Raw genomic sequence first — 18,150 nt, 5'->3', positions numbered from 1 at the left:
ACTGGTAGAAGAATGAGTATAAAACATTCATAGACGTCTTATAGTTCGATCTGGTAGAATTACGTTCACGTATGTTTACACGAAGTCAAAAGTTGGCATAGTTATAAACTTGTGAAATGATCTACAACACGATACAAAATTATTTCCAACAATGATTATTAATGTTGTTAAAGGATAAACTTTATGATTGATAGTATTCGGTCGCTTTTAATGAAACGTTAAAGGTTTAAACGTTCGTAAGTTCTTTATGCAGAAAGTTCGTCGCACCTTTTTGTCTGTTTGAAATATCGTTTATAAAATGGAATCTTGAATAGTGACTTTACTCCTCGGACTTGTATCTTTGATATTGTCGTTTTATTGCTACTAAATTTCCCTCGATACTCCCCTGAGTTTCATAAAAATTGACGTACACTTTATGGGTGCTCCTTTTTGATCAGATATTCCAGCAAGCAATCGCTCCAGCGATTCGACAGTTTATCGAACGCTCGCGCTCGTGCATAGAGAAACCTGTTTTCTTTTATACATCTACGATATTTGAATATTTATGTACCTACCGTTTCTAAGAACTGCGTGAAAACATGTGTTTGTGCACGAAGTTCGTATCTTTTTTTAAATTGCGAGACACTTAAAATGTGTAAGAAAAAGCAATGTACGATCGGTCATCTTGACAAGAAATATAAATCCTTGATGAGAACGAGACCTATGTGTGTACGATTTTAATTTATACGATGATTAGAAAACTAGTTTTATGTTTGGTACCTGCATCGAGAAGTTACTCCGAGAATAATTATCTACGTATAGATATCGTAACAAGAAATAGTTCCAGTTGAGAATACGAGTGTAATTTATTTATTAAAGTGACGTTATAATGTATTTCACTTCATTACGGTGATAATTAAGCGAAAGGAAGTTTAGAAGCAATATAGTAATATTGCTATAATATCTGCTAGAACGGAAACAGGTGTGCATAAATACCAGGTCGGTTGTAAATTTACATACATTTATCTAATATGAATTAGTTTAAAATTATATTTACCATGTATTAATAAAATATTGATAAATTTGCTCGACCTTTATCATACGCGTGATATTTTAACGACACTGTATTTCATATTTATTAAAATATTACCAAAACTCTCTTTACTCGTGTAATACTAAATTGTTCGATAAATTTTGTTGTTTTTTCCATTGTAAAAAAATACTATGACACTTCAACTTTGAACGACTGTAAATACACGAACGAGTCGACAGATCTTCACGAAACTTCACACGTATTCATCGAACAGTGGTACCATCTTTAGAAAAATAAAACGACAATCGAACGACAAAACTTATCGAGCAACCTATTATATAGGGCAAATGTATACGTAAAATTTTGCGATCGACTGTACAGAGAATACATATACACACACACATATACACAATGTACCGAAACAGATAGCAAGTAAGGAGTATCAGTCACATATTGTTGATAGCACGAAGCGCTCGAATGCAGCCACAGAATGGCAGAAGAAGCTTGTTCCATTGCGGTTTGAATTGGCAGCCTCGCAAAACCGGTCTAAGCAATTGTTTTCACCGTAAGAAGCACGACGAAGTTTCATGAGAACGAACAGCTGTTTCGTAAAATTCTATTTGGCACGTGAAATTTCTGTTACTACGGAATGGTCGAACGAGTAATCAGTTGTTCGATGCGTGTAGACAAAGAGCGTGTCGATAAAGACAGTAAGCATAGGTGGTGTTGGAACGGGCACGTAATTATGTCGGTAAACAGCTCCGAGTGTATTTCTGTGACAAGAGGCTCCGGTTCGATCGTACTCAACTGGCCGCTCAAGGCTATCGAACGATTACCCCCACCACGCTGTCTAACTGTGCAGTTCTCTGTGTTTCCTTTCCCTTCGTTATCAGGGAAGCAATCTAGAATGTAAAAGTAGAAGCTTGGCGCTATTCACGGCGAGGGAAGCGGCCAATTGAGTTTAATTCGACCAAGGTTCGTGAAATTTCTGCTGCATTTTCAATCATGGTAATGTTCCCCTTGTAGCGACCTAACTATTCCATCGTATGGTCGAATAGTTAGAATTGTTCCATAATATACATATATTTGTCCAATGTTCCAACTACGATTATATTAACACAAGGAATATTTATAACGGAGTCTACAGAACCGATATTTTTCTTCGAGTTACTATTAAAGTGAATTAGGCGACTGTCGTACGCGATACGTTTAATACTACAACCGAAATAAAAAATTGGACAAATTTCATTCAAAGCGATTGAAACCGATTCGATATTTTGATCGTTTTCTTAACGATTATGAACCCTCGTTTTTGGGTACACTTTAGAAGTAGTAAATAGTAAATTAATGTAACAAAAGAAGGAATAAGAGTTACATATTATTTTATAACTTACTTTGAGTCTTCGAATTTGAATGTTTTCTCGATTTTAGAACGCACAATCGTGAATTTTATTCAGGAATGATCGCACAAACAGTTGTACATACGTTTCATTTCAAGAACACGTTATTGTCAAGGCCTTTCATCAATTTGACTCTTTTCTAAATATCTTCTGCGATCGTTAATTCGGAATTCGATTTCTTCTCTTATTGAATCGATTCCTTTGAAATTTGATTCCTTCTTTCGTTATTAATTTCTCACAAATTTTGTTCCATCCTCGATCACTCTATCACGTATCCCTTCCAAAGTGAATAAAAAAAAAGAATCAAAAGTCCGAAACGTCAGTTTGAGACTTTTTAAGGCAATTGTCTCGTTCCATCGAAGGAGTCACGATTCACCAGAGAAGAAGATTCTCGGCTACGGAGTAAGAATCTTCGTTTGTTCAGTCAATATTGAAGTTCCACGTGACTTGTTCCATCTCACAGCAGAGCCGACCTCGATCTTCGTATGAATTCTATGCCGGCTCCATCCCGTCAATTTCCTCGCCAATCTCAGACGCGTGTTAACTCCGCGCGAAGTGTTCAATGGCGTAGCAATATTGTAAGTGGTTACAGCGAAATGCCTCTCACTCGTGTATCGATCGATCGTCTTCCAGATGAAGATTCTAATTGCGTGAATCCGGGGTGACGCGCGAGTCATCGATTTTCACTCGAACGATGCTCGTTCGCGGCGAGGACCCTCATTGAATTAGGAGTGCACGAAGTCGTCCCTTTGTCGTCACACTGGCCGTCTCTATTTTCAACAGGTGTCGCACGAAACCCTCGAGCAATTCTCCGTGAAGATTCGCGACACGTACATTCGTATTTCTAGGCTTTGTTAAAGTTCGTCGAACGTCGAGCTGTTGCATCTCGATGGTAAAATACACGTTTCTGTGCACGATTGCGATTTTGTTAAAACTATCGACGCTGAACGTTAATTATTATCAATGTAGGTATATTTTTATTAATACGGTATCGTGTAGCTGGAATTGAAGGGGTCGGTTTCATGGTTTCGAGTACTGGAATATTTTTCTTGTATTCGATTTTTATTTATTTCACGGTATCGTAATATTGTAAAATTCTAGTTCTATGTTTACATCGAGTAATCTAAAGATACGTTTACACTGTTTAGAAGTAGAATGCGACGGAAAGTTAAGTAGACAGTATTGTGTTAGTAAAAATATGATGTATGGTGATTGAATTCGTCTCGATGTCCTTTACAATACGATGAGAAGAAAAATTCAAGGTGATCTTGATTCCATTAGGAAAACAAGCTGTTTTCGAAATTTGTATTATCGTCTGTTGTACACTCGATATTGATCAATTTTGGTACAACATTTTTTTTTCTCAGATAGCTATAAATGGCTGAAAAATGTTGTTATAGTGAACAAATTCCTATTTGTACCAGACCACATAGGCATCTCCGATGTTAGAAGAAGAAAAGGAAAATTAATTTACGAATACCATTAATTATCCGTTTTGATAATTGTCCACGAATATTGTAGCCAAGAACTCCACCGTTAATAAAAGAGTAATTTTAAAAAGAAGATTCAAATAAGTCGAATTCACCCTTTGGTAGCTCTAGTGTTAATCACGTTCAGCTTCCCATTTATAAGTAATACGTATCAATTATCGCGTGTTGGAACAAATTTAAGAAAAGATGAAACCAAAAAGGTACAAATTTCGAAGAACAATTCAGAGGGGTTGGCCTTTTGATAATTTTCGAAAAAATTCTAATCTTACGAAGTTCTCTCTTTCGTGTGATAACAGCTTTCTCGAAATCTAGCTACTAAAAATAATGGTATATTTTATATTACTCGTCACGTTGCTAGCGTAATCGTTCGTTGAACGTTTACCGATGATATTTACTGTACAAATTCTTTTACAAACGAAACATATACTTTCTTTCGTTTCCGTTTGAAAAATTCTCAGTGCACGTTCGACGATTTGATACAAACCTTGTCGAGGAATTTGTAACATTATTATCACCTAATATAACGGTACAAACGAACCGAAATACGTGTCCGTGTTCAAACGCGATCTCGCCAGTTTCGAAGCACAGATAAGGCACGCGAAAGACATTTTGTTACTCTTTTTCCATGAATAAATTTCGTCGGGCTTCACCGCTAACCAAAATTAAGTGCGAAGACACGTTAAGGTTTCCCGAATTAGCATGCAAACTGTGTCTTCGTTGAGTGCAGGCGTCTCGAATTTACCCAGTAATTAACCCCGACGTTGCACACACTTACTCGACGAGTGGTTCACACGACGACTGGAGACGAGCGTACGGCTTAATTTGAGTATGTCCGTTCGTCAGGGGCGTTCGTAATCCAATTTGCGAATTGCGGATCGGCTCGCGTATTGTTCAACTGGTTCGAGCGTGTCTTATTTTTAGACACGGATGTAAAACGGAACAGGAAACGAAATCAATGTGTCTTAATATCGTTCCCTCGACACGCTTAATCCTTTCTTGCATAATCACCGTTACCTCTTAATATACATTTCCGAAACCATTTCTTTTTTACTTAATAAGACTTCTTAACTGCATACAAGGATCCTGTGCAAATGTAGATATGTATAGTACCTTGAATACATAGTCATATTTTTGTATTTTACATTTTCCCTGTAAAATATCTACTGTTTGGTATATCTTGTTGGTTTTATTTTCTCGCAAGTTTTGTACGTTACGTGAAATTTGTCTTTTTTTTTATTTGAAATAATCTTGTAATCAGTGCAAAGAGGAATCGAATAATTCATACGGCCGTAGTATCAACATGGCCTTAAGCTTTGATTCGTGTTAATAAATGTGTAATCAATATTACGAATATTATAATAATTGTTACGGTATTATCAATATTGTATGGATAATTACGATTCTGTTTAAAATCATTTCCATTGGAAATGCATATATTGTTTAATCGTTTGATAATACCGAACAGCGAATTATATTAATAAGTGATTGTATGCATAGCTTCGTATGGAAAATAATTCTTGCATATGAGTGTTTATTTGTATTGGCTGCGATGATCTCGTAACTTTGAATATTTTCTGGTTTAAAGTCGATTCAATGTCATCGTCATTGAATTTCCGTTTTGTATTGGTTACGGGATTATATTACACGGTATTCCAAGGGTGTCGAGACAATGTTCGACAGTTTCAAAAGTGTAGAACTGAATTTCAACTGTTTCGAATTACTCTTCCCGAGACAAGAAGAACTGACGTAGCTTGTACAACGCTCGAAACTGAAGTCGAAGACAAGATTCGAATCATGAACAAATTTTTCAATCCTTTGACAAATATGACGAACACAATTCTCCGATTGAGATTTACGAATGGAACGAAATAATTGTACAGCTGAGATTCTCCATTTAATCCACGAATGAAAGAAAATCTTTAATCCTTTCGAAAGTTACTATCGAAATTGATTTCAATAAAATATGAAAAATTGAAACGTGTAGTCTAGAAATACTCAAACTTGGGACGAGAGAAATGGCGTATCGTGAGAATAAATATGTACACGAGAAGCAATTAATAAAATGGCGGGAGTAAATTTTTGATCTAAAAAATTACGATCGGGCGCTGTACACGTGTAAATCTAAAACGAGGAATCTCGTAACATCGAGTCTGTGGCGATTATTTTTTTTCTTCCCATTGAAATATATCTGGACGTTTTCCTAAATTTTCTTCGCAGCAGCGTTGATCGCGCGTGAGCGACCATGACCCACAATCTGCGTCGGAAACTATGTATTTTTATCATTTTATTTATTTACAATTAAACGGAAGAAGGAATTCCGTTTCGCACGGTGAACCAATAACCTCGCGCATACATAATGGTATTTCAGATTCCGAACATAAACAAGGAGCTCCATATTGGTTCTTAGAATACAATAACATCCTGACATCGAACCAAAACGGATTTCGCCATTATCGTCAGACATCTTAATTAACGTACGAACTAGCACATTTGGGTCTCGACGAGATCAAAAATAGACCACGTTGCAGTAATATACAACTTTGGAACAAACGAGCTCTCGAATTTAAGTTATGGTCCGAAGTAACAATTTTATTCGCAACAACCGAAATTACGTATTCACCGAAAGATATTTATAATTATATATATAAAAAAATGCGCACGCTAGACAGGAGGCTAAAATACGAAAGTGAATCACACACGTGTTCCATCAACGTTGCATTAAATTCGTTATTACGCAACAGCGAAAATTTTCAAAGTGGTACGATTTGAAATTCAAATTGCACCTTACAAATTCAAGGTGCAATTTCATAAATGATGCATCACTCTTTAACTTTCTAAGAGATACGGATGCATATTTATCTTTTCGTGTTAAATATATTTCCCTTTCTTTCGTGAGAAAGTTGAATAACGAACGAACATTCTGTAAATTATTCGGATGGATTGAATTCATGGAAGTAGCTGCTAATTTCCCTGTACAATTTGATTTCGTTATTTCGAAGAAACAGATTTTTCGAACAACGAAGAATCTGAATCCGCTTTGCACACTTTTTTCTTTCGAAGTATGAAAAGAAAAAGAACGAGGTAAAGCTCCCGCAGTGATTTTTTATCCAATTTGTGGAAATGCTCGTTAATTCGTTTCACATCTTTCTACTTTTGTGTAATTTCATTTGTGCTTTACAATCAGATTCATTTACTACGCACTGAAGAATCTCGATCGGTTAAAATTCATTTGACTGCTTAAAGTTCGAATACATCTTTCGAATTTTTCTTGCAACTGTTACCGTTCCGTTTAAAATTGTCCAACTGTTCTTCGTTTATTTTTATCTCCTACAGTGGGTAAGAAATTATTCTCGAAACACAATATAAAATAACTTTTTATCCTCCGCGGTTTAAAATAAATTTTACTTCACGGGTTAAAGGAATAAAAAAAGAAGAGCGCGTACAAAGGCAAAGATATGAAAATCCGCGATGAAACATATTTTCTTTGATACGCTCGTCTCGATAGTTAAAAAACAATCGTTCCTCGTACAACTGTTCACTCGCAATAGCCACGGGGCATACGTTTGAATCGGTTTTGCGTTGTTTGCAGAACTACGGTTGCTTAAAAGGAATTTATTACGCAGTGTACGCGATATGTTTCGAAACAATATCGTGTTCTCGAATGTGAATACTTTTCTGTTTGTGTAACTTGCACATTTAACCACTTAACAACCGAACAATAGAATCAACGAATGTAAATACGGAATGAGAATAATGATAATTCTTTTTTGGATAATCTTCTTTCGATGTCGTTCGCTTTCACGTGTCTCTATCCTCCTGTTGCAGGTGTTATCAATAGAGGTGACTCTTTCAGAAGAAGAAGATCAAGGTCGAATTCTTTGGCACCTGCCGATCCAGAAAACGAGGAGAAGCTTACCGCACCTGCGAAAGAAGTTACCTCGTATGCAGTCGCGATGCTGGGTGCAAGGGGTGTTGGAAAGACCGCCCTGATCAGCCAGTTCATGACCAGTGAATGCATAAATGCGTACGATAGGCAGAGAGGTGAGTGTTTGCAAATGACATTATGATAAATTATTCGACGAAAGACTGTTCAGTTTGCTTCGTGTTGTATCATCGGTGGAATTGCATTAAACACCAGCAACGAAAACAATCCAAGAAAGAACATCCTTTCGATTGTCGGAGAGTGGAATTTAAGGTCCTTGAGTATTCATCATTCTGTCACTTGGATAACGATGAGCTAGTTATTCCGTGTCATATACCTCCTTGAGGTATAGTAATGCGTTAGGAGGGAGATAACATTTATGGTTCGTGATTTTTGGATCAAAGAGATTATAGGCCAAAGCTTCTGTACTCTTTGGAGCGGAACTCACATTCGATGTTAGATTACGTTAACTTCGATCTACGACTCTAGAAAACCTTATGAAGTATCACGGGCAAAAAATATTGGCTTTGCAAGGTCATCGAGCGGCAGTTCTCATCATTTCGTTTGGTTACGCCTATGTTAAGTCGATCGTTTCTTCGTTCGACTTGTGTATTTTAAACACTTTATCTATAGGAATTTCACACACAATTTCCTTCACGGAACACTAAAAGATTTCACAACTACAATTTGTACTTTTTCCAACAAGTGGAGTCTCTTTCACAACAATAACAGTGACATACTTTTCAATTTCAACGTCGAAAGCGTCGCTCTTATACCGAGAATCATATCGGAGAAGACTTTCTAATAAAATTCTTCGATAAAAAGACTGCTCAAGCACGTCAACTTCGATCAAAGACGACTTTAGAAAACACAAAGTATCTCGAGACAGAAAATATTGCCTCTCGAAGGTCACCACAGTTCCCACCACACCGGTTTGGTTACGCCTATGCGTCGCTCTTATACCCAGAATCGTATCGGAGATGACTTTCTAATAAAATCTTCGATAAAAAGACTGCTCAAGCACGTTATTTTCGATCAAAGACGACTTTAGAAAACACAAAGTATCTCGAGACAGGAAATATTGCCTCTCAAAGGTCACCACAGTTCCCACCACACCGGTTTGGTTACGCCTATGCGTTTTCTTTCGTTCCTTCGCTCGACCTGTGCGCGCATATGTTTTTAACGCGTCATTTGCTATTGTTCCCAACACGGAACACGGAAGGATTTTACAACAACAATCGGTACTTACTCCGATAACTAGAATTCTCTCCTGCACCGTGCATTTTAATTTCTACGCTAAAAGCGTCGTTTTTGCATCCAGAGGTGGGATCTTTAGCACCGCCATCAGTAATTCCGATTGCGCGAAGAAGCTTCGTCGCGCAAGACATTTGCAGATTACCTTCCAGAGCTGCTTGACATTCAGCTTTCGCATCCTCCTCGGTTGTAGTCACTGCGTTCTCGAAGCTCTAAAGACGCAGTTTCCACTCGATCCTCCCCTGAATGACAAACAGAAGGTCGTGACACTCGTTCGACGTACATCTCTCGTTCGTTCGAGCGTTTCCCCGGTTCTCGGCGTGTCACAATTTTTTTTCTACCCCATTTCCATCGTGCTTCTGTTCTCCGATTGCTCGTTATCGTTGTACTGTTCGACTCGCCGGTGACGAGCATATGCGCCACGGGGTCAGAAGTACGTAGGAAAGTCTCGTCAGAGGGATATTGTGGGAAAATTAGCGACGAGGAAAGAAATCTAGGAACGATACGAGCGACGAGAAATGTAGGGGACACGGCAGTGGAACGTGTAGGGTGTGGGGACATGTGGTGAACAGAGTGGTAGGATACACACAGGAGGGGGATAGAGTGATCTACATCCGTTCTAGCGGGCGAGAAGGCTGGCTCAACGGGAAGACACCGTTTTACGGGCGACGCATTACTCATTCCAAAAGGAAACGTCAGGTCGACGGTATTGGCAGCCTGGATTTCCGTCTCCCGCAAGGAGAATGAAATATGCCGGTTAATAAAGTCAAAGGTCGCACATAAATCGCTTGCCGACCCCGAGAGCTCAATCTCGCAGGAATTAAAGAAGTAAACCCGCGGCAGCTTCCTGCTTCTCGGAGAATTGTATCGCGTTCCTGGCGAGCGACGCGACCCTTTTCCCTCGTTTTGCTCAATGCTCGTGGAAGAATTGCGGTACACAGGATGAAATAGTTGTTGGCTTTCAGGGCGCTCCGTTCGTAGTTCTGCTTCGAGATTAAAACGGCGAAACGGATGTAACGAGCTAGGAATTGGGTAGCTACGCCCTGTATAACGTCGCCCAAAAATCTTGGGTCGTTGTATACCAAGGAACGCGCTAGGTCTTGAGAGATATTATCTCATTTACGTGTGCCTCGTAAGACGAGAGAAGTGCAACGAGTTCTCGGGTAACGCTAATATCGTAGATACCCGGTGCATTCGCATTTGCACTCGCTGTCTTTAGTGTACACGTATCCTTCTATTCGATATTATGGAAAGTTTATTTAGATATCGAACAAACTACTTTTTCCTTCAATTATTCGTTTCACGAAAGACACTGTCGTTTATAAATTTTAGATCAGTTGGAATATTTTACGCGAAGAATGCAGTCGCGTTATTATATTTCGTGTTTCACAAGCTGAGAAGTGCAGTGAGTTCTCGAGTAACGCTGATTCGTAAATACCAGCGGTGCACTTGCACCTACTGTCTTTACGATATACATATACTTTTATTCAATATTGTACAAATTTTATTTAGACATCGAATAAAGTACTTTTCCTTCAATTATTCGTTTCACGAAAGACACTGTCGTTTATAAATTTTAGATCACTTGGAATATTTTACGCGAAGAATGCAGTCGTATTATCCTATTTCGTGTTTCACAAGCTGAAAAGTGCAGTGAGTTCTCGAGTAACGCTGATTCGTAGTTACGCGATGCACTTGCACTCACTGTCTTTATAATATACATATCCTTTAATTCGATATTGTAGAAATTTTCTTTAAATATCGAACAAAGTATTTTTTCCTTCAATTATTCTTTTTAGAAAAGACACTGTCGTTCACAAATCTTAGGTCAGTTGGAATATTTTACGCGAAGAATGCAGTCGTATTATTTCGTGTTTCACAACACGAGAAGTGCAACGAGTTCTCGAGTAACGCTGATTCGTAGATATGCAGTTGTGCTTCGGTTTATACCTTTACGCGTATTCTTTCATTCAATGTTACACATATTTTATTTAGATATTAAGTTATTTTTTGTTCTTTTAATTATTCTTTGCACAAAAAACGCGAAAGGCTGTAAAAGATACCTTCGTTTAAAAATCTTAGGTCAATTGGTATATTTTACGCGAGAAATTATCTCAATTCGTGTTTCACAAAGTAAAAGAACTGCAGCGAGGAAAAGTCCAGTTGTGTCTTCGTTTATGTGTCTATGGATATTCTTTTATTCGATATTACCCATATTTTATTCGGATATTAAGTAAAGTTTTCTTTCCTTCAATTAATTTTTTTACAAAGGAGACGGAAGACTGTAAAAGAATGAATTTTTACATCGAGTGTAATCTATTAAAATGGAACACATTGAAGACGCTAGGTTGTTAAGAATGTAAAATCGGTTCATTAAAAATCATAAAAAAAGTTAGAAACGTTTCGGTTCAAACAATCCGTTTGATTTCTGCGAACCAGAAAAAGTCACTTAACTGATCGTCCCTCTATTAAATTATATATTTCGTGTTGAAATTTTGTGGCATGCAGGATATTCATAAAAAATGGTTTGTCGAATTCGTATGCGACTCAACAGGTATTTCATTGATGATCGAATTTTTTATTTAACGTGAAATATCGTTCAATATTTGCTCCGTTAAAACGATTTAAAACCGACGATAACTATCGGATTGTTGATAAATTTTGAAATGTCGGTCGCGATCATAAAATGTAGTATTACATAAAGATGAAATAATGTTGATCGAAGTGTCAAAACGAGGATCAAGATACAATTTGAATGAACATGGATCAATTTTTGTTAAAAAATCTGTAAATATCTGTGATGAAACTATTTCGGTCAATATTACCTTGTATAATAATAACGACAGTATTTGTCACGGATGAGATTAAAGTAGATGGGATCAGGGACAATAGCTTTTACGCTTATCTTTTATCTTTTTGGATGCACGCCATCGAAGAATCGTGAATATTAGAAAGAAGGATCGTGGAGCTATTTCTTTTCATTTTTAATCAATTCTCGATGCATCGAGAACCTTATGCGTTAAAAGCAATCGATCGTCTATAGTCGTACAGTTGCACGAATCGAAGATTTTGAAATAAAATTTAAGAACGTAGATTCTTAATCGAACTAAACAGAATATCGACTAGTTTAACAATATTAGTTAATACCTGTGTATACGCTAACAATACTCGATTTTTCGACAGCATGTGAACGTAATAATTTTACTTGTTTGAGAATAGTTGAAAGAGCTGTCGTAATGGTGTGTATCGATTCTAAAACAGCGAGATACGTTGACTGTACTACTATATTACTATATATTCGTTACAGATTGTAGATTAATGTATTGATGATTTCTAGAAAATTGCCTCTATATTCATATTCGTATTCGTAGCAGCACTATATACAACTCATTTTCTGTTATATCGTTTTCATTATATCTAAAGGGACTGTCTGACGCGTGTCTCGTCTTCAGAGTCGACCGAAAATTTTATTTTTGTTGGTGAGAACACACTTTTCTTGTGTCATCGCATCGATTTGGAACAGTGTGTTGCTCACAAGGAAGGGTCGCGAACGGCCCGGTTTCAACTTGGATGAAATTTTGCAGACTTGAAGAATATCCAAAAAATATTAGACGCGTACTTTTTTTTAATTATAGAAACTCACATTTAAGGGGTGAACTCACCCTCAAAATTTCGACCCTCGAAGAGCTAACTCGTAAATGATTAAAAGTAACGAAAAAATTTTTTACAAAAATTGCACGATTCTTAACGTATTAGCACAAAATACTAGTGTCAATAAAGCCTATAAAGTGAGGAAAAAAAATAGGGTAGTCATAGTTATTTGAAGAGATAGAGCGATTGGTTGAATAATAATAATAATTGTATTTTCTATTCCAAAAATAATAGTACGTGTATATACACAGTTGCTATAACAAATAGTATAGAAATTTTTTATTTCTTTCGTAGACTGCTTTATGTATTCGAATCAAACTGCTTGTAATGCACTCGTTGAAACAGATGCAGTTCAAATATCTGCAAGTTAAATACAGAAAATAGAATCTACATGCAGATCTGTTTTGCTTTCTGAATATTGTAGTATCAATTTTATTTCAGACATTTTGTGTATTTTTATCTATTGTACACATTTTGTAGTATTTTCTACATTCAAATTACATAAATGAAAAACCAAATATATTCAAAAATCTTGCAGAGTATTTCTACTTGTCCGTTGAAATCGAATCAAAATGCATTATCTGTAGCAATGTTGGGATAATTAAATGTGTGTTGTGAATTTACAGAAATTGTGAAAATTTGAATAAAAGATTGTAAATCTTTGAAAAATCTTCACAGCTCCGTAAACCATATACTGTAAACCACTTCGGTTATTTTTTTCAACATTGTAGTCGTTCGTATTGTTCCTGAATGGAACTTATTTTCTAAAATAAATATTTAATTTCGCGAAATAAATATCGCAAAGGGAATTCAATTTTTCCTTCAAAAATGTTACACAATGGTGAACTTAATAATACAATAAAATTAGTTGGTAGAACAGGTGTTATTGGTTTCGCTCTTTTCTTTTTTAAGTAAAACAAAGTATAAAATCACTCGCGAAACCTCGCGCTCTGAATTACAAGTTGATGGACTTTTAACGTTCTAGTATTATTTAACATTCTACATTTTGGGTCGGGACCATGGTCTATATTATTTTGCGAAGAAATTCAAATATTTCCTCGTTCAATTTTGTGCTTAACGCAAATTGATAAAACGCGAGGAAGACGTTAAAATATCGAGGGAGAATACGTTTACGCCGTCTCGGATGAACAACTGTCTCTCGTCGCTGCCAATCTTGTCTTGTTTATGTAAAGCTGCGTGTGGTCAGCTGAAAAACGAATCATCGGGTCGACTAGCGCTGGATTCAGTGAATCATCGAATTTATTTTGCGTGAGAGTTTGTTGGCAACGATGTCGATGGTTCAACCGACGCGTCATGATGGACACTCTCTCCTGCTCTATTTCATAGCTGCATCAGCATGCAACATCTCGCGAAGATTCGTACCACGGAAATACCCGTGTGTTGCAACGGAAATTCTGGTAATTACACATTGCTACGAAAATAGAGATTACTAATTTTCCGGTGGTCTTTCTGCATCGATCGCACGAATCGTCGATTTGTAAATTAAACACATTGTAAATTCGTATTTATCGAAGCAACGATTAATTAAAAATGGTAAATTTCCCACGAAACTCGTGCCTTGAGAAGATAAACATAGCGAAAGGATTGAGGTGAATCGTAACAGGTACAGCTGTGAACAATGGATGAATTATGGAAATTTAGAGAAAGATAATATTAAAAATAAATCTGAAACTTGAATCGGCAAATTGTAAATAATACAGTAATTTTTTTCAATCGACAATTATTACCGTTTGACTTTCGAAAATTGTACGTACCATTGTTTCGAAGGTTCTTGAAACATAACGCTTTACTTCTAAATGAAATATTCCAAAGCTGGATTTTTTCGAAACAGAATCGAAGAGTGTGAATAAATTTCATTTACATCCCCGGCTGAAACGTGTGCACGATTTAACATTAAGAATCGTACCTTTCGTTTCGTGCACTGAACAAAAAATGCTTCTATAGAACATATTAACTATGAGAACAACACGATTGTTGTGAGCGTATCTATTTAAGGAACACGCAATAAAATTTCTACGCATTTAGATCAAATACTTTCCGAGAAATGTTTATCTAAAGTTGCGCACGCGGAGCAAATGTTGTTTAAATCCGTCTGGTTAAAAATGACTGGAAAATCCGGCGAACAATAGGCGCAATTTCCGATCTTAAAATATTCCCAAAGTGTCCATTAACGTATCGCGTAAACTTTATTTTCATGTCGCTCGAACTTTTCTTCCAGCTGTATTGGAAAATACACAAATTTGGCAATGTTTGCTAATGCGTTCGTATACGAGTGTCCTTAAGGGTATTTCCATTTGGCTCGCAAAATAAGAATGTAGCCATTGGACCCTTTTCGACGCGAGTGTTCGAAAAACATACAGGCTGTTCCAAGATACGTGTCACGATTCGCGAGAAGGGGGTTCCTTCCTCGGTTGAACGAAACGAAAGTGTAAAACAATATTTCTTTACACGAGTCTCCACTTCTCCACTGATCGAAAATTTAGAACAAATACAATTCCGCAGAGTTCTCCATTTCATCGAAACGCGCGCTACGCTTTAACGAATCTTTCTTCTATTTACCGCGCACACTGTACAAAATGACAACATCGTTACGGATAACGTAACCAAGTCTTTTTCTTTTTAGTCTCCCGGTTGGTGAAGCGTCGAGAAGACTCGCGACACCAAGGGCGCGTAAAAAGTTCACCGGACGTAATTTGACATTTTTAATTCTTCGCGCGTCTCGAACGATTCTTTCTCTTTAATACACCCGGTGATTTGTGTTTTCACCGAGAAAATATCCCGCTTCCAAATATCTATTTCTAAACGCGATAAACAGCTGTCTCGTGTCCCTCCTGTCGTCGAGGTCGATGCTCCGAAAAAACGAAGGCTGGTGTCCAAAAATTATATTTCACATTTTCGCGATTTATTCTCTCTCTCTCTCTTTATATATATATAAAATGATTTTTATATACATAATCGATTCATTCGCGTATCGTGGTCAAGCCTGTAGACGCAACGTGCATCGTACTCTCGTTCGATCGAAAATGTCGCACGACACAACATTGTCTTCTGTAACGTTGCTCCGTTGACGAAAATAAGCGAAATGGTTTATGGATTTTGGCAGTTGTTTTGCTCGTAACGCGATTAAGAGCCATTGGCCAAGGCAGGGGCTATCTTCGTACCGTGAGAAACGCTACGTGACTGCTAAATGCGTTCATGGATTTGGTCCAGTGTAGGAAGGAAATCGTTCGTACCGAGCCATCGATTCTTTTACAAATAATCGGAGAACGCTTTCGACGGTTTACACGCAATGGGTTACGACCCGTTAAATCTCGACGGTTTACGTAAGCCTTTAGCGCGTATTTCGATTCCGTAGCTAAGACGCGGATTTACCTTACGCGAGAACGCTTCGTTTCTTAATGTTCGACGTTACTAGGAAAATCGATCATTTCGTTGAAATATCCTCGGACTTCGACGAATTCTCTCTCTACAATTCGAATAATTTCTCTTCGATGTATTTCTTTAATCCTCGCGCGTACAATTTTTCACACCTCGACAACAGTTCTCCTCCTCGATCCATTTAGAGATTAACTCCCGTGGTTTCATGTACTTCGGTCTGTAAAACTTCAAACGCGATTTGTTCGCGCTTTTAGGGCGCGTACTTCGCTGGAACATATCGTGGATCGATAACTGTAATTTCGTTCGCAATATTTCGGTGCTGTTTTGCTCTCCTCGCGATCCGTTATTTCGATTTCGTTGTTTTTCGGTACGTTGTCGACCGATCGGATAACTCTAGCTCGTGCGGGCAAAAAAAATATACAATGTGTTTATGCTAACAGTGTACAACATAAAATCAAAAGATAACATTGCCAGACATTATTCTCATCCTTGGAGTTCGGGGAAGTTTTGCAAAGTTCTCAGCGCAGGAAACTTTGTCGAAAGGAAAATTTCAGTCTTAGCGAAGTTTCGTTGAGAGTAAAAAAAGCTAATGAATCGGGGTATTAGAGTAAAGTTAAATTAAAACGATGCTGCCTGCGATAGTCACCGATTACTTATATATCTTTGTTGTTCTTCTTTTAATTTGTATTGTGAAAAATTCAACGTAACGTTCTTAGAAGAATCTTGAAGCATTTTCCAACCCCTACAATTTTATTTCTAATTTTATGGTAAAGAGATTACGTAAATGAAGAGGCAAAGAAAATTTAATCAAGATCCAAGATAACGAAACGTAGTTTCTTTTGCTAAACGTATATATTTGAAGAGAAAGACGAAAAATACGTCCAATTTTTACACGAAAATATTCATTATTGTTATCGATATACGTTTACTCGTGTAACCAACAAAACTAGACATCTTTTTTGTCTTTCTCTTAATATTTATCACGATTTTCTTACAGATGTTTCTTATGTTTCTTTTTACATCTTCGAACCAATTTCTTTACACTTTTCTTCGTTTGAAAGTTTTCACTTTCACGCGTCCGTTATATGACAACTGATTGCTAATCTACGCAAGCTTGAGTACACATCTAAAGTATTCGATTATTTCGTTACCATTTTTACATTTTTAAATTACCGATCTTCATTTTATTACCAAAAAAGATTCAAGGCCCAATGAATAAAACTAAAAACGAAGCTCGAGGAGACTCCTTATCCAAACGTTTAAAAGATTGAATGTTAAGCAGAAGAATTTCTCCAATTCACCAAGATTTATAATCCGCAAATATTTCTCGTTTCGTGTAACGTAAGCTCTTCTTAAATTCAATGCCCGTGGAAATGGTCCACACTTGGAGGGTATTATTCAGCACGTGGATGTCGATGACAGCATGAATATGTTCGTTCTCGTAATCTTGAAAGCACAGTCTCCCTAATGGCGTGACATGTGTTCATCGACAATGAGATACAGGAAGCTTACACAAGCAACGAGGCCACGGATATTCACCCGTAACAACAGACTGATCGATAAGCGAGGAAATTCTGATCGATGTTTCGATGGATTAGCTTCGCGAATTTCATTCATCCCCTCGATTAATTGACTCCGATGGAACGCGAACTTCGAGAAAAGCACAACGATGACTATCACGTTATCGCGGTCGAATTAATAGCACTCTTAATGAAACTTTTAACGTTTACAGTTCCACCGAAACTGTATTATTTATAAATGTAATTTATGTATTACGTAATAGTTATGTAATATTTATAAATCGAAATATGGTCTAGCACAGGTCGTTTATCATGCGAGGACACTTGTCGACGAATTTTAAATAGAAAGAAATTTTCAAGCCTTCGATATTGTTCCGTATTGACGGTAATGGTTTTTCATTTTTTCATCGTCGTCTTCGAAAAAGAGAAATGGTCGACTGATAATTGCAATTGCAACCTAAATTGCAAACTGGTCGTTTTATGTGAGTGACGAAGTCGTTCA

The 18,150-nt window shown here is 37.1% G+C and overlaps 1 protein-coding gene across 6 annotated transcripts in view; it reads left to right on the top strand.

The window, feature by feature from the left end:
- Rgk3 (Rad, Gem/Kir family member 3) overlaps positions 1–18,150 on the top strand; it is a 124,879-nt gene that overhangs the window by 77,013 nt on the left and 29,716 nt on the right. For all 6 annotated transcript variants that reach the window (XM_076314978.1, XM_076314976.1, XM_076314973.1 and 3 more), the window contains one exon: positions 7,728–7,943. In XM_076314978.1, the coding sequence (XP_076171093.1) occupies positions 7,728–7,943 (216 nt within the window). The remainder of the gene's footprint in view (positions 1–7,727; positions 7,944–18,150) is intronic.

The sequence above is a fragment of the Ptiloglossa arizonensis genome, chromosome 6 (genome assembly GCF_051014685.1).
Source record: "Ptiloglossa arizonensis isolate GNS036 chromosome 6, iyPtiAriz1_principal, whole genome shotgun sequence".
In the NCBI taxonomy this organism is placed as follows: domain Eukaryota; kingdom Metazoa; phylum Arthropoda; class Insecta; order Hymenoptera; family Colletidae; genus Ptiloglossa; species Ptiloglossa arizonensis.
Note: the sequence above shows the minus strand (reverse complement) of the source record. Positions and strands in the feature narration are given on the sequence as shown.